The sequence below is a fragment of the Toxorhynchites rutilus genome, chromosome 3, assembly GCF_029784135.1.
Source record: "Toxorhynchites rutilus septentrionalis strain SRP chromosome 3, ASM2978413v1, whole genome shotgun sequence".
In the NCBI taxonomy this organism is placed as follows: domain Eukaryota; kingdom Metazoa; phylum Arthropoda; class Insecta; order Diptera; family Culicidae; genus Toxorhynchites; species Toxorhynchites rutilus.
In genome coordinates, this window is record NC_073746.1 from 149746708 (window position 1) to 149770503 (window position 23796).

The 23796-nt window shown below is 38.5% G+C and overlaps 1 protein-coding gene across 2 annotated transcripts in view; it reads right to left on the minus strand.

Moving 5' to 3' along the window:
• LOC129779807 (uncharacterized protein KIAA0513) overlaps positions 1-23796 on the minus strand; it is a 45499-nt gene that overhangs the window by 16508 nt on the left and 5195 nt on the right. Inside the window, exons 2-5 of one of the 2 annotated variants that reach the window (XM_055787516.1) lie at positions 7364-7480; positions 7194-7301; positions 6879-7130; positions 6564-6817 (exon numbers count right to left, since the gene is read on the minus strand). In XM_055787516.1, the coding sequence (XP_055643491.1) occupies positions 6564-6817; positions 6879-7130; positions 7194-7301; positions 7364-7406 (657 nt within the window). In that variant the 5' untranslated portion in view covers positions 7407-7480. Of the gene's footprint in view, positions 1-6563; positions 6818-6878; positions 7131-7193; positions 7302-7363; positions 7485-23796 lie in introns of both variants that reach the window. The other variant, XM_055787515.1, reaches the window with a different exon arrangement.

Consider the following 23796-nt stretch of genomic DNA (forward strand, 5'->3'; position numbering starts at 1 on the left):
ATCAAAATTTCCATCACCATTGGGTCGAATTCTTCTGAATCTATAAACATGGCATATGACCTCACAAGACATTGACTGGAAAAAATATGCGGACGCGATTGCTCTAGCCATCAATTCCAGAGATGGTTTACCTCCATTGGAGGAGTATAACTTCCTTTCTCGTTTGATCTATGACAGCGCAGTTCGCGCTCAAACGAAACCCATTCCAGGTTCCACCATTTCCCGAAGGCCTCCCAATCTATGGTGGGATAGCCAATGTTCCAAGCTTTATATAGAAAAATCGAATGCATTTAAAACTTTTCGGAAACGTGGAACTCCTGAAAATTTTCTAACGTATTTAGGCCCTTGAGAATCAGTTCAAAAATTTGATCAAAGGGAAAAAACGTGCTTATTGGCGAAATTTCGTGGGAGGTTTGTCACGAGAAACGTCAATGAAAAAATTATGGAAAGTGGCTCGAAACATGAGAAATCGCTCTTCAACGAATGAAAGCGAAGAATATTCACATCGAAGGATTTTTAATTTTGCACGAAAGGTTTGTCCCGATTCCGCTCCCGTGCAAAAAATTGTTCGAAATATACCACAAGATAGGTGCGATCTTGATTATGAGTTTTCGATGGTAGAATTCTCTCTTGCTCTCCTTTCATGTAACAATTCTGCTCCGGGATCGGATCGAATTAAGTTCAACTTGTTGAAAAACCTCCCTGATGTGGCGAAACATCGCTTGTTGAATTTATTCAATCGGTTTCTGGAACATAATATTGTTCCAGATGATTGGAGACAAGTACGAGTTATAGCTATTCAAAAACCCGGAAAACCCGCGTCCGACTTCAATTCGTACCGCCCAATAGCAATGCTGTCTTGTATACGGAAATTGTTGGAGAAAATGATCTTGTTTCGCCTTGATCGATGGGTTGAAACGAATGGCCTACTCTCAGATACACAATATGGGTTCCGCAGGGGCAAGGGGACGAATGATTGTCTTGCGTTGCTTTCTTCAGAAATTCAAATGGCTTACGCCGAAAAAAAACAAATGGCTTCAGTATTCTTGGACATAAAGGGGGCCTTTGATTCAGTTTCAATAGAGGTCCTGTCAGACAAATTATACTCGCGGGGTCTGCCGCCTCTATTGAATAATATGTTATATAACTTGCTTTGTGAGAAACATTTGAATTTTTCTCACGGGGATTCGACAGTAAGTCGGGTCTCCTACATGGGACTCCCCCAGGGCTCATGTTTAAGCCCCCTTTTGTACAACATCTATGTAAGCGACATCGACAATTGCCTTACACAAAATTGCAGCCTAAGACAACTTGCAGATGATGGAGTGGTGTCTGTCGTAGGATCAAACGAATCCGACCTGCAAGGACCCTTACAAGATACTTTGAACAATTTTTCAACCTGGGCCATTGGGCTAGGGATCGAATTCTCCACGGAGAAAACAGAGATGGTGGTTTTTTCTAGGAAGCATAGACCAGCAAAACCAAAGCTTCAACTTTTGGGTAAACCGATCACTCATGCTATGTCATTCAAATATCTTGGGGTCTGGTTCGACTCCAAATGTACTTGGGGGGCCCATATTAGGTATCTGAGTAAAAAATGTCAACAAAGAATAAACTTTCTCCGTACAATTACCGGCACCTGGTGGGGAGCCCACCCCGAAGATCTTATAATGTTGTATCGAACAACTATTCTCTCAGTGATGGAGTATGGCAGTTTCTGTTTTCAATCAGCTGCCAAAACACACCTCATTAAACTCGAGCGAATTCAGTATCTTTGTCTCCGTATTGCGTTGGGATGTATGCCCTCAACGCATACCATGAGCCTCGAGGTTTTGGCAGGCGTACTCCCACTAAAAGATCGCTTCAATTTATTATCTCTTCGGTTCCTCATCCGGTGTAAGGTTATGAACCCATTGGTGATCGGAAATTTTGAGCAGCTGATCGAGCTAAATTTTCATTCTGGATTCATGAGCTCATATCATGAATTCGTCTCCATGCAGGTTAATCCTTCTTCGTATATTCCCAACCGTGTTTGTTTTCCTGACTACATCAATTCCTCTGTGCATTTTGATCTGTCCATGAAGCAGGATATCCATGGAATTCCAGATTATCATCGATCGGGGATCGTTCCTACGATTTTCGAAGCAAAGTATGGGCGTGTCAATTGTGATAATATGTACTTTACTGATGGGTCCTCTATGAATGAGTCCACAGGATTTGGAGTGTTCAACAATTTTTTTAGCACCTCACACAGTCTTCAGTATCCTTGCTCAGTGTATATTGCTGAATTGGCAGCAATACACTGGGCGCTGGACAGCGTCGCCTCACGACCTGTTGAACACTATTACATTGTAACGGATAGTCTGAGCTCTGTCGAAGCTATCCGTTCAGTGAGGCCGGAAAAGCACTCGCCGTACTTCCTTGAGAGAATACGAGAAATTTTGAGTGCTTTATCCAGACGCTGTTATGTCATTACCTTTGTCTGGGTCCCTTCACATTGCTCAATTCCGGGTAATGAGAGGGCTGACTCATTAGCAAAGGTAGGTGCAATTGAAGGCGAAATTTATCAGCGTCAAATCGCCTTCAATGAATTTTATTCTTTAGTTCGTAAAAATACCATCGTTAACTGGCAACGCAAATGGAACGAAGATGAATTGGGCCGGTGGCTCCACTCAATTATCCCTAAGGTTAGCCTCAATCCGTGGTTCAAAAGTCTGGACTTGAGTCGGGACTTTATTCGCACCTTCTCCCGACTCATGTCCAATCACTGTTCGTTAGACGCGCTGCTTTTTCGTTTTAATCTTGCCGACAGCAATCTCTGCGGTTGTGGCCATGGTTACCACGACATCGAACACGTTGTTTGGTCGTGCGAGTTGTATCTTGTCGCCAGATCGAATTTAGAAAACTCCCTTCGGGCTGGAGGAAAGCAGTCCAATGTGCCGGTGAGAGATGTGTTGGCTCGGTTAGACCTTGATTACATGTCCCAAATATATGTTTTCCTTAAAGCTATCGATCTTCGAGTGTGATTGTTCATACATCCTTTTCCCCTCCTTTTCGTCCTTCGCGAGCTATCGGTTCCCTTCCTACTAACATTAGAATAAGTTAAATTGTAAACACATATTAAATGTAAGGATAGTTTTAAGAATTGAGTGTGAAGTGTCAGTGTGAATGAGAATGTGAATGTGAATGTGAATGTGAATGTGAATGTGAATGTGAGTGCGAGTGTAAACACACATCTCCTTACATCCCATCCTTTTCCTAATGAAAATGTGTCACCCTTCTAAACTCGAGTCGACCGCGAGTAATCGGTTTCCTATTTCATTAACCATAGAATTAAGGAAACAACATGTTGATATATGCTAGTTGAAATATAGTTAAGAGTTTGGCTCCATTAAACTTATGTAACTGAGCCTGTAAAAATAATCGGATTAATAAAAAAAAAAAAAAACTCCTTATTGTAACATTCACAGTACATAGGACAGTACACACCTATAATTTATATTTGTAACACCCACAGTACACATTTTACACAGCCCTATTACCATTCACAACTAGGATAACTTAACGAAAATATCGCAGGTGATCACAACAAAACACAACACATTAAAATCGCCATTACACAAGAATTAAAAGCAATTGTAACAATGAACTCACACTACGAATTTATACAATTTAAAACAATGAACTGCACATGGAGAAGAATAGATGAAAAGATGCAGGTTTTTTAACTGGGGAACCCAGTTTTTCCTGCCATTATCGGAATAAAGTTCTCAGAAAACAGACGTGCTGTCTTCACTCTCGACAAAATCATCCTTGGACAGATTCTACCATTGGGACCCGATCACGGGACACGGACAACGCTACTACGAGCGTACAAATTTCATCAATCCATCATGAAATAAATGAGCAATAAGCATTTTAAATTGGACAATTTTCACGATGTGCTCGATTTTCGATTTTCAATTTGTACCCCAATATGTTCCCGAAAGACGTAATCCTACGTCAAAACTTTAGACATGTAGCTACATTACAAAAAATAAATAAATATTTTCCGATGCATACAATAGTTTTTATTGAGTTTTGAAAAAAGGAAGTTATGCTGCCGCACCCTGTATAAAGCGAACATATTCTGGGAGGATACAATTTTTAAGCTGTTTGAAAGATGATGAACAAAACTGCGCACATACATTTGAATAAATGTGTGTCTGTCTATAAAAACCATGCGTTTGTGTTTGCAGAAATCGATTCGAACATTCCGGACAACACAATACGGGCTATTCTGAATTCTCCTGATTTTTATTTTCCTTTTTCCTGATTTTTGAAAATGATAGTTGGCAACCCTGCCCGCGAGAGTTGAATCTTACGCGATTGAAGCAAGCTATGTGAATACGCGCATTCGTTCGAAGTTGCGAAGAAAGACGACGGGAATAGTGGTTCGATGTTTAGTAGCAGCAGGTTTTACACAAGAGAAACGCTGCGTATCAGCAGGTTTATAATTGCTACTTCAATTTACCCTCCAAAACGTAGGGCGACATAAACAGAAGCGGGCAGAGTAATCCCAAACTTTTCCGGGAAAATAAGCGCTGCCAGGAAGATTCCAGATTAAAATTTCAGATTCAAATTCAGCTTCGTGCCACGAGCAGAAATGTGTCGGAATATAGCTGTATCTTGAAGAACGATCGTGAGGTGACCGAAAGGTGAACGCAGCACCCCGATGAATACCTGAATGGCATAAAGGCTGATGACGAAGATAACAATGGAAACGATCACGTTGGAACACCTCAAATGTTGTAGAAGAACACTACACCAAAATTAAGGATGAAGCAGAGCGGGCTGGATTGAAAATTAATGCACCTAAAATCGAATACATGCTGGCTTCCGGGTCCGAGCACGGCTGGACAAGATTAGGCAATAGTGTAGTGATCGACGGCGCTGAGTTCGAGGTGGAGGAACAATATGTCTGCCTTGGTTCAATGGTAACGTCCAACAACGATACCAGCCGTGAGATCCGAAGACGCATTATAAATGCGGTTCGTTAGAGGCGAATGAACTGAATAGTTTAAAACCTCTCTAATTCATCATCAGTCAGTCAATGCGGTTCGTGCTTACTCTGGTCTATACAAACAGGCTTAGCAATCGTACATGTTCCCTAATAAGACTGGATCTCTACGGGCACGAGACGTGGAAAATGCTAGAAAACGGACTGCAAGTACTCGGAGTCTTTGAACGACGTGTGTTAAGAATTTTCTTGTAGACGCGCTACTCTTTCGTATCGATCTTGCCGACAACAATATCTGCGTTTGTGGCCAAGGTTACCACGACATCGAACACGTTGTTTGGTCATGTGAGGTCCAGCTCACATATCGCTTGATACCCATTTTGAGGTAAGGACTATGCAGCGCTATCCAACCTTTACTAGTGGCATACTGTCTGATCCATACCTACTAGAATAACTTGGAGAATTAAGAATGCAAGCGAGAGCTGAAGATAACCTTCTAAACGGCTTTACTAAAACTAGGATTTCAGTTTTTTTTCCCATTTGTTTATTTCAGACTCATTAGCATATTAGCTGTAACAGAGCCGGATTTTAATCGTGTACATGTCACATGGTTATCATATCAATAATTAGCACATTACACAATTGCCATTTTTCGGCGTAAGAGAATTCCTTCTATACCATTGCATATGGTACATTTACACAATAGCCATTTAGGCGTTAGAGTTTTTCCTTCTGTTCTTCCATTATCCAGTTAGACCGGTTAGCGGAGACAGTTGATTGATCATTGTTGAGTTATTTATAGAACAGCAGCCCGATGTGTCTTGCAGAGCAGAGCAGTTGTATGGATGAATCGATCTTATTTCGACCGTGGATCGATCTCCATCGCTGATGATTGTTGCGTGGACGAAGCTATCCTGTAACAACACAAAGATGGTCAATGAGGGCCCTGAGTTTTGAACTCATGATCGATCGCTTACTAAGCGAACGCGCAACCAATGTGGCTACGGAGACCTCCGATTTGAGTTGTCAATAAACAAAATATCCTCTCCTGTATAACTCTTCTCTGTAGAGGGTTGTAAAATGAAACATCCCATCATTCATGAAAAAAGCAGTGGTGAGATAAAAACACTACTCGCTATTGGATTACTGGTCACACCGGTATCGAACGAAGAACGGTACGCTACACGTTACAGAACACTTTTTTCGTATTGTGGCTTAATTTAAAATACATCGTATAGATCCCGAGATACTCACGCTCACTGAATTGATATTGTTTATAAGGGCGCTGATAGCTGACTTGATAAACTATATTAATTCAGTTACCCAGTTACAAATAATTAGGTCCCCGCAGACTGCAGACTTTTGATAGTCCGATGGTTGGGTCGGGTTGGACTGCTAGTAGAAACACCAATCCAACTGAATCGATGTAATGTGCGCATATGCTTACCTCTCCGTACTGAATAAGAAACCGACCAAACTGTCAATCGACAAAAAGTCGGCATTCTGCGGAGGCTCTAACAGTTTTCAGATGGTCAACACAAAGAAAACATAGATCCATACTCACTCTGGCATACTGCCCAAAGTCCGATTTCAGTTCTAGCGTAATGGAGGAACTTTCACGGAAAAGTATCTTCACGAAGCGTTTCATAAAATCCAAAATGGCCTCCTCGGATTGACTATCGAGGCTAATCGATGAAGCCCACGATGGTACGGAGTTTTCCGATTCTGACCGTATCCACATCTTCAGCTCGGACGATTCCAGGGTGGCACTAAGTACACAGGACTCATTGTCACTGGTGGAGGCACTGCTGGGTAAACCTGTAATATTGAAATTTGTAAAAATACAATTTTGAAAACGAAAGGTCATTTTTGGTGAGACCAATTTTAGTTTCTTTAACGGGGTCCTTGCCGGACGGAACTGCTTCCACTGCTGGCGCGGATTTCGAGGCCACTTCGACTGCTAAGTCGCTTTCCCCATCGAACTGAGGTTGAGGTGATTTCGAGTCAATCGAATACGAGTTATTACTATAATTGCTATGACTAAATTCAGTGCTAATACTGTTTGACGAGAGTTGTTCACCGGTTGGCAGAGGTTGGGTACTACCGTTCGGAATTGCTGTAGGATGATTTACTGCAACACAGTAACGAAAAAATGAAAGTGGGAAATATTCAAAAGCACACAAAGCACTCTTACGATGGCTGAAGGCTGGATTCCTATAACGCCCAGAAAGCACCTCTTCGTGTGCTCTCCTTTCTTTCGCTCTGCGAAGCTCGAAATCTACTTCCTGACTCGTGTGCTCATCTATGGTGAAGAGAGAAGCTGTATTTTCACAATTTATTGAATATAATAAAAATATTGTTCACCTGGATGTTTCCAGTTCGATGCTCCGTACTTCTGTCGTAGCATATTGTCCACTTTCGCTTGATTGCGGTGTTCCGTCGTTTCTGTGTCTTCGGAGGACGATAAGCTAAGCGCTGCATCTATCTAGAAAATAGAGGGAAAAAATATCGCAAAATCAATTACAGTAGTCTCTCAATTACAGTGGGAAAGTTCACAAACGCACGAGATTTTTTCCAGTGACAATCAAACAATCTATTGAAGAGTTATCCCCTCTGTTGTATTTGACGTTAGGTGTCAGTCCAGTTAGCGAATGGAATTCGATAGCTGGATTGCATTTCTAGTCCGGTAAGCGAACAAGTGCTGTATTGAAAATGAGGATCACAAAGGAGGACTTCAGCTAAAACATTGAGTTCATTGATTTCATTGCCAACGAACAAAGCTGATTAATCTTACTTCAAATTATTGGTCAAGATCGTTCCAATTTCGACAAAAATAATCCCCTTCTCAAAACAGTCCAATTTTAGTTATTTGAATAAAAAAAAATACGAACTGCACAAATTATTCAAGTTTTTCTGAATCGTGCGAAAAATTGAAAATTTAAAACTAATATTGTATAATCAATGCTTTGCAATTACACTCTCAAACGACATATCGTTCATAATCTATAATTATATATATATATATATATATATATATATATATATATATATATATATATATATATATATATATATATATATATATATATATATATATATATATATATATATATATATATATATATATATATATATATATATATATATATATTAATGGATTTCTGTCTGTCTGTCTGTCTGTCTGATTCTTATGGACTCGGAAACTCGTGATAGTTTGAGACCCCTCCCCCCTCTCTAAGGGGGGGCTGCCATACAAATGAAACACAAATGTCTACATTACTCGAGAATTAATCAAGCAAACGAAACCATATTTGGCACATGAAGGTTTTAGGGTGTTATAAATGTTCTCACGGTGGTTAGATACTCGTCCCCCTCTCTTAGGGGGAGGGGTCTGTCATACAAATGAAACACAAATTTCTGCATTATTCGAGAATTAATCAAGCAAACAAGACCAAATTTGGCATGTGAAGGTTTTAGGGTGCAATAGATGATTCTATGGTGGTTAGATACTTCTCCCTCTCTTAGGGTGAGCTGTCATACAAATAAAAAACAAATTTCTGCATAACTCGAAAACTAATCAAGCAGGGGGCACGAAACGTTTCTATGGTTAATAGACACTCCTCCCCCCTCTCTAAAGGGGTGAAGAGGGAGAGGTCTGTGTCTGAAAATAATCTGATATTATAATGATGAGTGTTGGTAGAAGTACTAGGATTTTTTTAGGAAAAGATAAATTCAACGGGGTCGATCAGAAGATCATTCAATAAACAGTTCTGTGATTGAACTCATGAACTTGCGCTTAGTAAGAAAACGTGAATGTTTGAAGGTATTGATAACAAAAAAAACAAATTTTGGGCAGGACAGCTAGTTTGAAATAATGTTTGATTTATCAACAAAAGCAGTCATTCCATGTCAAACCTATATAGTGGTTTTCAGATTTCCGTAAAAAGTTGTGTTCTTCATCGCGAAATATTGAACCCTATTTTTATCAGGGTCCTCATTTCCATTATAGGGTGGTTCAAAAAATCAACTTTTCTCCTTTTTTCCAAATATGACTTTTTTTTTAAATTCATCAAATCAGAGAGATATTTTTCCTTATTTTGGCTTCTAGTTATTTTAGTTTTTCACAGCTGACCATTTTTTCCCGTTTTTTCGAAAACTATAAAAACAAATGCATATAAAATAAAATCCAATATTCTTGAAAATGTAATATTTGTTTTTTCAAAAAAAAAAAGGTGCCGTATTCATCAAGTGAAGCGCCCCTCTATGAATAATTTAATAGTTCATCTTTCTAACCAGACTCTAGAGATCCAATAAAGAAATGTGAAATGAGAATGTCGGAATTTTCCAAATGAATGGAAAATTCCTTGAAACATTAGATAGGTAGCGGTAGAGATAGATAAAGAGATAGTAGGTAATAGAAAAGGCAAACTCCGCCTATGGAGTCGGTAGAAATTAGGATAGATAGTGTTTCGTTTAGAGAAATTGAAGAAAATAAAGTTCAGTCTGAACTCACAGCTTGAAGTAAAAAGTTGTTATTATTTATGAAGAAAATGCCTTAGACCGCTTGGGCGCTTCACAAGTATTGGCCCATTATCCCAAAAGATCGCTGAACTGGCTTTAGATAAACATTTACCGAAGAACGCCAACTCTCCCAGCGTCCTCCAGCTGCGATCAACAGAAAACTTTCGAGCAAACCTCAAACGGAGGAACTACTCCAACGATTTCATGGCCAGAACGGAGAAACAACTGATAACCAAGGCTACAAAAGAGCTGAAGAATATACCGACATCCATCTGACGGGGCATCGAATCTTTTTTGTAGAAGGTTGAATAAATTCTACGTTAAGGATAATTTGTTACATTAAATTATCTTTTTCATCGCTACCCAGAATTGCGTTGCGTTAAACCTTATGTGCATAAAATATTTTTTAATATTGGGTTGATTATACACATACACTCGTAGGATTAAGGGGGGTCCCCTGTCTGAAAGGTCGAAAAATAATGAGTTTTCGTGATTTTTTTTCGGATGTTGGAGTGTGTTTTGTTCGGGTATTTTGGTTATTGTTTAAGGTATATTTGAAGATGTATTTTTCATTTTTTACTGATGGTGTCGGTTCTGAAGCAACTGGGTGTTGCAAAAAGAATTCCAATGAACATTTAGAAACTTTAGGACAAAACGGGGTTTTTGAAAATTCGACAAATTACAAAAATGGCGGCCCTTTTTGTTAAGAATGAGCTATTTTACATGATCGCTGTTTAGAAACTCATAAAAATAAGAAAGGAGATATCAAAACACGATTATGTAACGTTTTATATAATTCATTTTTACACGATGAAAAAAAAAAAGGCGGGTGGGTAATGTCGGGGACATAACCGGAGTGACGTAGGACTATACAAAGGGGACAGCTTTTGTTAAATATATATTTTAAATATATTGTTTTATTTTCTTCTCCTACGTGAATACCTACCTATCTACCTTAAAAATGGATTAGTTTACTGTTTACTCTTCATGAATATGTTGATGGTTCTGAAAAGAACCTTTGGTGTTGTGTTTTTGTTATCACTCGATATTCCCATCTTGTTCGGTTAAACCTTCCTGTTTAGCTATTGCGTTTGCCACTCGCCACAGCTTTCACAGTTGGAAAATTTCTTCCCATCCAGCTTGTGACATGTTGTTCAGTAAATTACATTTGATGCGACGTGCCGGAGAAACACTTTGCCACTCACTGAAACTAATTGTTGCCTTGATGAGCGCCGAACCGAAGCTGCTCTGTTCTTGATGCGGGTTTTCTGATTGTCGTGAGCAGCTTTGCAAGCCAACTCGAGCACTCCGACGGCCGAAACTCTATAATCGCTGTTAGGTATACTGGTGCTCCGGCACCAATCCGTTCGGCCTAGTTACCCTTGCGGAGCAATCAGTGAATGCGACCAACAGGGAACTGGAGACCTGCACGGTTCGAGTGAGACTTTGCCTTTCCCTTAACTTGTCCTCCTTTGTTACGTCCACGATGCCGATGCCGTACAACCACACGGGTTTACGGTTTGAAAGAAAATAAAATATGTTTTTGGGGTCCGCGTGTTTTATACTCTAGCGGTATACACTCACAGGATAGAGACAAATCGGCAGACTCAGCCAGAGGGGCGACTCCAACGAGACGAACGAATGAGCATTAAAAGGGAGCGATGGCAAAAAAATACATTCATTACGATTTGTTCGCTCGTTGGATTCACATGCAGGCTAAAAAGGGTCCTTTTCAGGATCACAAAATTATCTTCAATCTAAAGAGTTTATTGTTTTGTTATCACTCGATATCCCTATCTTGTTCGGCTAAACCTTGCTGTTTAGCGATTGCATTTGCCACTCGCCACAGCTTTCACAGTTGGAAAATTTCTTCCCATCCAGCTTGTGACATATTTTACAGTAAATTACATTCAATGGCACGTCGCATTACCACCACTCAGTATCGGATTGGAGGTAATTTTAACCTGTAATTGAACATTTGCGATGACAGTGGTACAGTGTCGACCTTCAATGTGGGGTCATAATTTGGACCCCGAACTCTATGTTTACAAAAATGTCCAACTAAATATGTCGCATTACTGGTCCGTCCAATTAGCTAAATGTCGAGATAAGTGTAAATTACTGTACTTTCAATCTAGAAGCAATTTAAGAATTGGTGAAAATCAATAAGCTCAGAACAACTGCCAAATTCACATACTCATCATATCCTGGCAAACAAATTATGAAAAAATCAATTTGTGTTTTATTATTATTTTGGATATTGTTTTAGAAAGCATTGACCTGTATTTCCTAAACTCTTTTTTGGAAGGTTTAATGGCCCTGAAAAGCGCCTTGTTTTATGGAATGGTTCCAATTTAGAAAACTTAGTACTCGTGGTTTTGAAAAAAACCATTTCGAACGCCCTCGATGCCGCCTTGTTCTGGATTTGCCACCAAAGCAGTGTGTATAAAGAACAAACATTTTTCTTCTGCTACTTGATGCCGTTTTGCGATTGCGTTTGCCATTCGCCACTCGCTGCAACTGCCTGTTGTCTTGATGTCCACCGAACCGAATGTGTTCTGTTCCGAATGTGGCTTTTCTTATCGTCGCGAGCAGCTTTACCAGCTAACTTGATCACTTCGGCGGCCGAAACTATATAACGCCGGCTAGGTGGACTGGTGCACTGGTACTAACGCGCTCGGCCTAGCTACCCTTGCGGGGAACTCCAGATCAACACGGTTCGAGCGGGATTTTGCTTTTCCCTTCACTTTTCCTCCTTTACCATGTCCAGACATGGCTGCTTGGGTTGGTTTGTTGATGTGTTGTGATGCGAACCGATGTGGTGTACTGTTTGAATGAGAATGATCGTTACGGCAGCGGAGCGGGGATTTTTAAGCTGACTGGCTGGCTCGAGAATTACGCATGTGTGAGACTGCGACCAATGTTTCGTTCATTTTTTTCTTTTTCCTTTCCAATCGTGGTTCATTCTATTTCGCTGCTGCTCTGGTTGCCGTTTTGGTCGGTTCGATTTGAGGAGTGCATTTTGACAATGCTTGATATTTCACAATTATTCAATTATTTATCTCAAGAAAAATGAAATGTTATTCGTTATGATAGATGCGTAGATATATTTCCTATCAATTGATGCAAAAACCTTTGCGATCTATTGAGAAATGCTCGAGTTATAAGCGTTCCAAATCTTGCATTTTTTCCTACTTGTTCAGTGCTTAGATTTCAATTTCACCCCCTATATCTTCCGGTTAGACGTAGTCCTACGTCAAAATCAGCCAAATCGAATAGATATTGCTTACAAATATTTCAAAAAATAAATAAAACAAAGAATTACACCATCTTTTGTATCCGCTGTCCGAAAATTGCTACACGGTTCGGACTGCCACTTTTTTATATTTCTGCTATGCAGTTTTCGCTTCCCTTCAGAGATTTGTACAAATGTATGTGAAATTCTCTCGATTGAGTAAAAGAGTATATCACAACGTTAGTGATGTTTATGATGTGATGTTGATTGGATAAAAATCAAAGAGTTTTGCCAAATAAGGGGGTGTTCTAGTGTAGAGGCACGAATTTCGAACGTTTTCTACGAGCTTCGAAAAAAGAAAACAAAGAATATATTTAATATCCATTATATCATTATTTGTTTATCTATCTTTCAATAATAAAACAAAAATTGGACGGAAAAAAATATTTATAATTAGAATAGATACAAGCTGATGAAGTGAGGGCGTTCAAAAAAAAAATTATGCCATGGCGTACACGATTTCAGCCCTTCTGGTTATCGTGAACAAAAAAAAATCGAACAGATTCTGAATCAGTAGAGATGTCGTTATCGGATGAACCTCGGATAAAACAAAAACATATTTTTTTGACAAAATGACCTTCATTTGAAAAAAAATGCCGTTTTAAACTTTTTTTACAATTTTCAATTGTAAAAATTAAAAAATATATGATTTTTTATTGGAGATTGGGGAGATGCATACAGATTGTATTCAAATAAAATCGACTTGAATCGGTTCAGTAGAACTTGAGTTATCGTGCACGCCAGTTTGCAAAAAAAAACTAGTTTCGAGGAAAACGCGTTTGATGTGAATTCTTATAGCCGTACTAGATTAGACACCGTATCACTAAAATGGGTGTAACTCGGTAAATAATGAGATTTTTGAAAATTCCTTTTTAGAGTATATTCTCGAATGCCTAAAGTTCAGAAATATTAGGCTGTCAAAAAAATCCTGCGGTATTTCCGTGAGGTGTCGTTGTAAGCGCATAGTACTAGTTGTATTCATTGTATCGAGTCATACTTTAGCTTGTTGGAAAGATATTTTTGCGCGCTATAACACAGCGTTTTGTTTGTTCAAGTCGTTCGTGAGTTATAGTGTCGCAAATATGGAGCAAAATAAAGAGAAAATCCGACATATTTTACAGTACTACTATGACAAAAGCAAAATGCATCTCAAGCTGCCAATAAAATTTGTGCAGTTTATGGACCCGATACAGTTTCCATTTCCACCGCACAACGATGGTTTCAACGTTTTCGTTCTGGTGTAGAGGTCGTCGAAGATGTGCCACGCTCCGGAAGGCCTGTCGTCGAAAATTGCGACAAAATCGCTGAATTAGCCGAGAAAGACCGGCATAGTAGCAGCCGTAGCATCGGCCAAGAGCTGGGGATAAGTCATCAAACCGTTATTAACCATTTGAAGAAGCTTGGATTCACAAAGAAGCTCGATGTATGGGTGCCACACACGTTGACGCAAAAAAACATCTTTGACCGTATCGACGCATGTGAGTCGCTGCGGAATCGCAACAAAATCGACCCGTTTCTGAAGCGGATGGTGACTGGTGATGAAAAGTGGGTCACTTACGACAACGTCAAGCGCAAACGGTCGTGGTCGAAGCCCGCTGAAGTAGCTCAGACGGTGGCCAAGCCCTCATTAACGGCCAGGAAGGTTCTGCTGTGTGTTTGGTGGGATTGTCAAGGAATAATCTATTATGGCTGCTTCCCTATGGCCAAACGCTCAATTCGGACCTGTACTACCAACAACTGGACCGCTTGAAGGTAGCACTCATGAAGAAGATGCCATCTTTGATAAACAGAGGCCGCATTGTCTTCCATCAGGACAACGCCAGGCCACACACTTCTTTGGTGACGCGCCAGAAGCTCCGGGAGCTCGAATGGGAGGTTCTTTTGCATCCTCCGTATAGTCCGGACCTTGCACCAAGTGACTACCACCTGTTTTTGTTCATGGCGAACGAGCTAGGTAGTCAGAAGTTAGCCACAAAAGAGGCCTGTGAAAATTGGCTATCCGAGTTTTTTGCCAATAAGGAAGCGAGCTTCTATAACAGGGGTATTATGAAGTTGGCATCTCGTTGGGAACAAGTCATCGAACAAAACGGCGCATATTTGACTTAAAACAGATGATTGTAACTAATTTTATGAACAAATGAAAATTCAAAAAAAATACCGCAGGACTTTTTTGACAGCCTAATATAAAGAAATTTTTTTTTAAATTTTTTTTCAAATTTCTAATTCAAAATACTGCCTTAAAGTTCTTCTTCTTCTTATAAGGCACTAACGTTCCTAGAGGAACTCCGCCGTCTCAACGGAGTATTACTTGCGTCATTTTCATTAGTACTTAGTTGAGATTTCTATGCCAAATAACACGCCATGATTGCATCCTGAGTGGCAAGCTGTAGAATACGCGTGACCACAGTGCAAGTCAGAGGAAATTTCTTTGAAGAAAAATTTCCCCGACCAGAACGGGAATCGAACCCGAACCCCCGGCATGTTAGGTTTGACGCTAACCACTCGGCCACGGGAGCACTACTGCCTTAAAGTTATACACCTCTATGAAGAAAACACTACATAAAGTAAATGATGTTGGTTTGTCGGAAATATGATCTTGGCTAGTTCACTTTTTTGAAAGCTCTAGTTCAACGCACCTGTTTCAAATCAGGCATTCGAATGTTTGAAAACATTTAAATAAAATTGTCTTTTTCATGATTTACAGTAGTTTTTGGGATATTTTTACAGATTCACATGAGCTTTATAAAATACACCTTCTATTCGTGTCCATGCGCCCCTCAATTGAGCTAACTTTCAATCAACCACCAGATGATTATTTGGTACGTATTTGAACCTTTTCTGGATTACAACACTTACAAATATTCAAACATCATTCTTGCACACCATTTGTAGTTTATATATCTAAATCATACAATTAATGCATCTCGATGACCTCAATTCTGATCATGGTTTGTCCACATGATTACCATGGCAGCCGCTTGGCGCGCTGCAGTTTGTTTTGCTGTTCTTCGCGCGGAGCAGAAATAAAGTTTCTCTATGTTGAGTGCTGTTCACCATTAAAATGCCCAAGAAAAGGCAACATGGCAACATGATGACAGTATACTCAAGCAATGAGAAATGCAACATCTTCTTGAAAATTCGTTTTTTTTTCATTCAGAAATGGTGATTTCTAAAACCGAACAAACCATGATCATTATTTCTTTTTTTTTATTCTTACTAACACTTCATACGCGCTCAAAACACCTAGGTTCATGATGTGTTCAAAATATATAATCTGTCTAATCACAAGTTCATACTTAAAACAGGATTATGGTTCCTCGTAAAGGCATTCAAATTGACCTCGTCAATGTGTACCTCGTTAGCAAAAGTTCTGGCCTCTGTTTACAGACTGTCTGATGTCTCTTGCAAGAGCCATAAATCGATACCATACTTGTACGTTATCAACACGATCATCGTTTGATCATTACGCTATTGTGCACTTTTCGGTTCATACAGGAAAAATATGAGTTACGAGTTTTAAGTACGACCCATCTCGAAAATAGTAAATTAAAACGAAATGTTTCAATTTCGGAAAGAAGCTGTTGTGCTGAAAAGTGAAAGTTTCTCAGGAAGAATTTCGGTGGAAATAATGCTAAAAGTATTCTATGTCCATTTGCTAATTATTAATCACTAATCTTGTGTAATATGGCGATGCCATTATAACGAGTGGATGCATCTCAATCATCTAGATCATATTGAAATTTTATTTCTTCCGGCACATTCGGTATGGACCAACACTTCCGTTCTCATTTCCATTCAAGGACTTGTGCTTTGGTGCGTTATTTCGTGAATCCGAACCGAATCAATCAGCATTCTAGAATCTGAACAGTTCACATCCAAAATACACAAACTTATAGCTAATCGCCATTACACACGTACATATGAGCCCCGTTGTATCACATGGTTCACTATTAATCATCCCCACGTTATCCTTCTAGCAGAGAAGGTGCCTTTTCTTTTTGGAAGCATGTTCTAGTCAGATTCCCCTGCAATATTTACGACTGCGAATAATACACAGCACGCAACAAACTGTAACACATGAAATGCAGAACCTCCGTTTGTCGTGTGTTATTTGGGACTCCTCTTAATCACACGCTATATTTTCTCCCTTCCTGGCGAAATGTACTTGCAAGAAATAAACAGCTTATAGAGGCCATAAAATATGGAGCGGAAATCCTAGATCATCTTAAAAAAAAGGTTGACATATTATGGTGCATTAAAATCTGGTTGGTTAAATTCAGAGTGGTGAATACCGAGATTTGAACAGCCTTCCAAAATTAGATGATGTGCTAAAGATAATATTGCAATATATTAATAACTGAGAGTGAGATAACTTTTGGTATCTACCAGTATACATAACACATTGGCTGATCATCTATCCGTAAAAACATGTTTTTTTGGGATCCCACATGATCTGACAAAATTTAAAAAAAAGCTCCAACTGGACGGACGGTCCAAAGTGTCCTAAGATGCGGGGTATTCGAGGGAAAAAAGTTGGAGGGTTGTGTCCGAGACATGCTGGAGTACAACATAGTTGTTGCATGTTGACTTTCATTATCTTTGAACAAGACACGCCGCAGTAGTAGTCGATCACGTGTTAAAGAAGCTCTTGCGGTGTACATAAGAGACTAGAAGCTTTCATTTAAACCCTATTTTAACATATGACCCGATGGAAATTTATTTATACACTAGCTGACCCGGTAATCTTGTGAATGGATGAATTTGGATTTTAATTATTGAGTGCACGGAGCAACGGAGTGTCGCAAAACGAATTCCAATGAATACTTTGAAACTTTAGGACATTACCTAAAGCGTTACATAGGAATTTTTGAAAATTCGAAAAATTGAAAAAAATTTGTTAAAAATGTGTTATTTTTTATGAAAAACCGCTCATGAAAAATCGAAATAATGAGATATCAAACGTTTACGTTTGTAACGTGTTAGATAACTCATTTTTACATGCTGATAGAACATTCAAATCGGTAGAGTAGATCCTGATATATCGATACTATCAGCTGAAAAAAAGATGATTTCGAAAAAAATGCTATTCAAAATTCGTACAACAATACTGTATCCCTTGAGGTGATTTCATACGTTTAGCTATAACTTTTCAACGAAATCAAATATCGAAAAATTCTTTTGGGACAACATTTCTAAGGACATAAGCTTCCCAAACATAAAAAAAATAAATTCGTTTTTGCGACTTTCTCCACCAGGGTCCCCGCTTAATCACCGTTCACGTTTATACGAAATGGATTGGGTATAATATTGGACTGATCTCGTTCTCGTTTGGAATTAGACTGTGACTGTGTGAAGAGTTTTTTTTGTTGCATCTTCTTTGCGTAAACCACTTTTTTGTTCGTTGGATGGTTGGCTGAACTTTTAAGGCGGCACGATTTTTTTTTGGAAATTTCATTTAAATTTTGTTCATGTCCAGAAAACATTTCTTGACATCTAAAACCTCCATATGCCAAATTTTGTTCCATTTGCTCGTTTGGTTCTCGAGTTGAGCAGGCCCCTCCCCCTCCCTTATAGAAGGGACAGAAGTGTCGAAACACCATAGAAACATTTACTGCCCTCTGCCTCCACATACCAAATTTGGCTCCGTTTGTTAAATTAGTTCTCGAGTTATGCAGGAATTCGTGTATCATCCTACGTCAAAATATTCAAATATGCATTTGATTTTTTTTGACGCAGGACTACGTCTTTTATTTCTATATAGGGGGTAACTCTAAGAAAAATGTAACGTTTATTAAGAGTTTTCAAATCCATATTACGCAAAATCGTTCTTACGATATATGTTATAATACATACCATTAGAAGGCAAATTTATCAACAAATAAAATTTTTAACAAACAAAAAAAGGTATGTTTTGCGAGCGGGTGCGAATGTAAATCATATATTATGCATTTTTTCTTTCGACTTCGTTCCCACGAATGTTTCATGCAACATAACATTGTGTGCGATAATTCGTTCTATCAAACAAATTAGCAAGACCTTTTCGAATGTAAACATGTTGAAGTAATCAGATGCAAGATTTAATGCATCACTTAAATTTCATGCAAGATTTCAGCAAAGCAACGAAGAAAGTGTCACCCATACAGTGATCGTTCGTTCTTTGGGCCGGAAAAGCAATACAATTATCAAATTTTACTCGCTAACTGGACTGCAAAACAGCAAAAGTAATACTTCAAATTGAAGATGACATCTATTATTGATATATAACTGTTTTGCAACTCAGTTAACAAACGCCCTATTTTAGATAAGTCCAGTTGAAGATAGTCCAGTTAGCGAATGACTTCTGTATATGACGGGGTGACGAACATTTTAAGCGAGTGTCTTCCGAGCTGCGACAACATGGGCAATTGTACAGCGAAAAACGATATCAATACTAAGAGGGTGGCAGCAATTATCATGCGAGGACTTATTGAGATCGGCATTACATCGCATCACAAAAATGAAACGGAATAAAATATTATTAATCTTCATGACTCATATTCATAATTCTAAATGACTCAATTCCTTCTATGATAGGTTGAGCAGTAGAACCAATACGACTTGATTGTGATAGTCTGCAAACGAACATTGAATTTTTTCTAAAGCTACTGCTCCCGATGCCTTAGAATAAGACTAATAAGGATACAACAATGAAATGAAATCACGATACCATAGTTATCCATTAAAAATAAAGAAACTTCTTGATTTCATGTGTGTTTTACCTTAAGTCGTAGGTATTTTCAACTTGTTCTCTTGTTTCTGAACAATGAAAAGTGTTGCATTTAAAAAAACAACTGTTATAAACAATCACAGTCCTACGTCAAACTTCCGTCCGTGCCCTTAACCCTTTAATTATTTTTCTTTTTTTTCGGTATTATAGTGACTTTTAACATTTTTGGACTGGTTCGTCACTTTTACCTTCCATTTCGGAAGAATGTCGGGAGTGAGAATTGAACCCATGACCTTTAGCGTGAGAGGTATGGATGTTTCCACGACGACAGATCTCCTCCATGTATTTAAATATTATAGTGATTAATAATATTATATTCAATCTGCGATCCCTTTAATAAAAATTGAAAATGTTTCCAAAAGTACAAACAATTAATCTACACAAAATTATTCCCCCGTAACCCCTCAATTTCACATACACATAACCCCTGCGAAGAATGCCAATTACAAACAGAAACAGCATAACTCATTACCATAAGGATAGCTATAATCTTACAGATAACGTTGAACTCATTGCCTCTGGATAGCAATAAAATACAGTGAAATACGACGTGCCCTACATACAGAAAATTTACTTATAATATACGAATGGTGGATCGTAAAGTGAATCAATAATTGTATTCAGCAAACTTCTAGCACCTTTCTAGTCGAAGCGGTGTCCCCGCAGGATGTCACAATCCTGAAACCGAGAGATGCTGCTCACCTAGACAACCTGTGTGCCCTTTGAATAATTCATTTTCACACGACGAGAACCGCAATCGAGAACAGCGCGAACAGATACAATAACGATCCAAGCGTTTCATAAATATATTGCTCTCGCTTGTCGCATATTGCTGCGCATACTTTTATGCGAGTCTTTTGTTTTTGTACCCGATTGTAAGTAAATTTATTGCTAAATTTTATCTGGAATAAAATCACGTCCCAGTGCAGAGCATGTGAGCAGCATGTGATGTATCGTTACGTTTACACATAATAAACCGAAACTCATGCTACCGATGCACCGATGAAATGGAACGAGTTTCGGAGCTTCGGTGCATATTGAATGATTGATGATTATTGGTTATCATCCAAAATATTATATATTATTTCAAAAACCTCGTTTGTTTTGTACATATAGAGCCTATGATTCTCGTTCACACAGTACACTCATCTCAATGCTGCAAAGCCTCCTCGTGTAACATTACTCCCTTTGAAACAAGTCTTGCGCCAGGCAAAGAATCAACAATCACACAAACTTCTCTCTTGATAAACGATCCGGAAAATTGAATCATCTCGTCTCATTTGTTCCACGTCATGGTTTTTCTATTTACATACGCTTATTCCTTCAACAGAAACGACCATTTATTAGTCCTAGAATAAGCGGCTCACGATACACAATCACTGACGCCTATTATTTGCCACATGCCTGCCCACAAAGTTTGAATATTAATAATTCAGCCATAATCTTGTTCCGTCACCCCCGAAGCCTTTTTTAGTTTGTGCTGTAAAAAGGGAAAAAAAGGGGAAAAAACAATACATCTTAAGAGGAATGACTGTAGGTTTTTTTAACTTTTGAAGTGAACATGCATTCGTGGAGGATTCATTGCTATAAAAAGCTTTCGTTGTCATTCAGTACGACACACACAGTGTTTATCAGTTTATTCTATTATATCTACTACTTGCTTTCTGTCACGATACGGAGTGAATAAATTTCATTTTTGTATTCAAATGAGGTTAATGATATTCAACTTTCCTTCCTTCAAATTGCTGATAACGGTACACCTAACAATGTCATATGAATGAAGTGCTAATACACTGAGATCCAATAGTAATCAAAATAGTTTCTAAATCTAGAACCACGACGGCTGTACTTACACTGTGCATTGTATGTGTTCCTTGTTCCTCGTTTCGTAAAATATATTGACATTGGAAAAACTGACACACATTGGTTCAAATGTGGGTTTCCCACATTTCATAAACAGATAAATAACGACGCTGGTCGCATTCGATGCATTCAACTGGTAGATAAAGGAAGGTATACCGAGTACTCGGTACAAATGTTGGGCAAATCTACCAACAGGTTGAGGATACATAACACGTACGGTTTCACATTGTAATACAGACTTAAGGTAGTGCCAATGACATTCAATTTGGTATACTGGTATAGTAAAGCGCATTACGAACGTTGTTCTTGTTCTTCTGATTTGTATTATGCAGGAGTTAAGGTGAAACTGGAATCTAGCCACAAATGGCTGCCACAATGGCGCTCATTTCTTTCATCTCCCTCCCTCACTCCTCGCCCGAAAATCAATAATTTTGCGAAACACTGTGAAAAAAATGATCGTTTTCGCACACTTCCCATCAAGTAATATAAACGAAACTCTAATCGATTACTCACAAGATATTAAATTTTCATCTGCTGTCGCACTGTATAGTGAAAAACGTCGGAAAACCCGAGCTAGTGCTCTGAAAGTTAAATATTCATTTTTCAATCTCAGCAATGGTTTTGTTTGTATTGGTATAAAGTATCATCGAAACAGCTATAAACCACTAAATAAAATGTTGTTCCTGAGTCATAGCGTTTCATGTCATGAAAATCAATAGAATAAAATGGTGTTGATATCAATACAATTATCATTTTTACGTTTAATGGGACTATAATGTAAGTTTTAGCAACTTTAACATTTGGTAAGAAAATTGTATTGCAGAGCTCGGAACGCTGCCACGACTGCCTATGCTTTCAAAAACAGTAAACGGAAAAATATTACATTCAATCAAAATGCCTCGGCTAACGAAGAGAAGGGTTAAAGCTCTCCAACGTGAATATGTGAAAACAATACGATCAACGAAGGAAAATATTAAGGAATTATCAACATCGAGTTACTATGCGGAAGAACTTGTTAATATCAAAAGAGCCCCAATTCGTATGTGTTATAAATTTGCTCATGTTACGCTCGCGTATAATCAGAAATTAACTTCATTTGCAAATGCACCTTCTATATATATTTATATTTGCAATTGTTCATCGGAACATTTAGTTCATACATCTAACTTCAGTATTGAATTGTTATTTTTTTTTCAAATGTATTCAAAGACTCGTGTCAATGAAGCGCCACACAGTCTGATAAGTGAATTGATCTATTTACGTGTGCTTTGCTCTCCTCTCACAAACACTATTACTCCATTTTTACACGTGAGTTTACCTATACTTCTACAAAGGCTAGCTTCCACCTTCACCTTAAATTTAAAAGTTTATTCTCCTTTAGCCATGAAAAAGCAATTAGAAATCAAAACCAATATTTTCGTAGTTTGAAGGCTGATGTCACACACAGACGGATAACATTGCGGTCTTTTCCACCGCCACTTTTCACATTAATAACAAACGAAACACAACACTATGGCGACCATTTCAATTTACCTTTGGAGGCGCATAAAAACAAAAACAATGTGTGCGTATGATGCAACATGATCATTGGAGGAGAAGGCTTGTGTATTTTTGCACTTAGTTAGCGGAACTGGAGCGCCAAAGTGAGACTGTGTAATAGAAATCGCTAATGGCATATGTTTTAATCCCGTTGACGAAGCTTATGTTATAATATCTCGACAGCATTTGCATTTCGAGCGAGCGATTTACGCGACACTGACTCGACGTGGTGTGTGATCTTTTCACTTCTATGAGGTAGAAATGATTCTACCGTTGGTGACCAAAGTTCTGAAAAAAAAAATAATGAAGGTTCGAGTGACATAGCATGCGCTACTATAACTGTTTCTCAAATAGTGACGTCAGTCGTTGTATTTATATTTGATTGCCTACCACATCCATGTGAAAATGCTATTTTCAATACTTTTTAACCTCGATATGTATCTCATTGTTCATTGACGAAGGTAACTTTTGCATTGATTAATTTTTTTTTCGGCTTCCATATGCTATCCATCGACAGATTTTATTACCTCAATTAGTATTGTACGGCTTTTGACGTAGGACGTAGGACGTAGTCTTTGATTTCTATATACGGGGGTCACTCTACAAAATTGAAAATGAGACAAGTAACGAAAATTAAGGTATTTCAAATCCATATTACGTTACGTTAATCGTTACTGTGATATATGTTATACTATATACCGTTAGACAGGAAATAAATTTAGCATTTTTTTCTCAAATCACAAACAGTGCGGATAGTAAAACAAGAGAACAATTTAAATTAAGTAGGTATGTTTTTCAGATTTTACTCGCTGC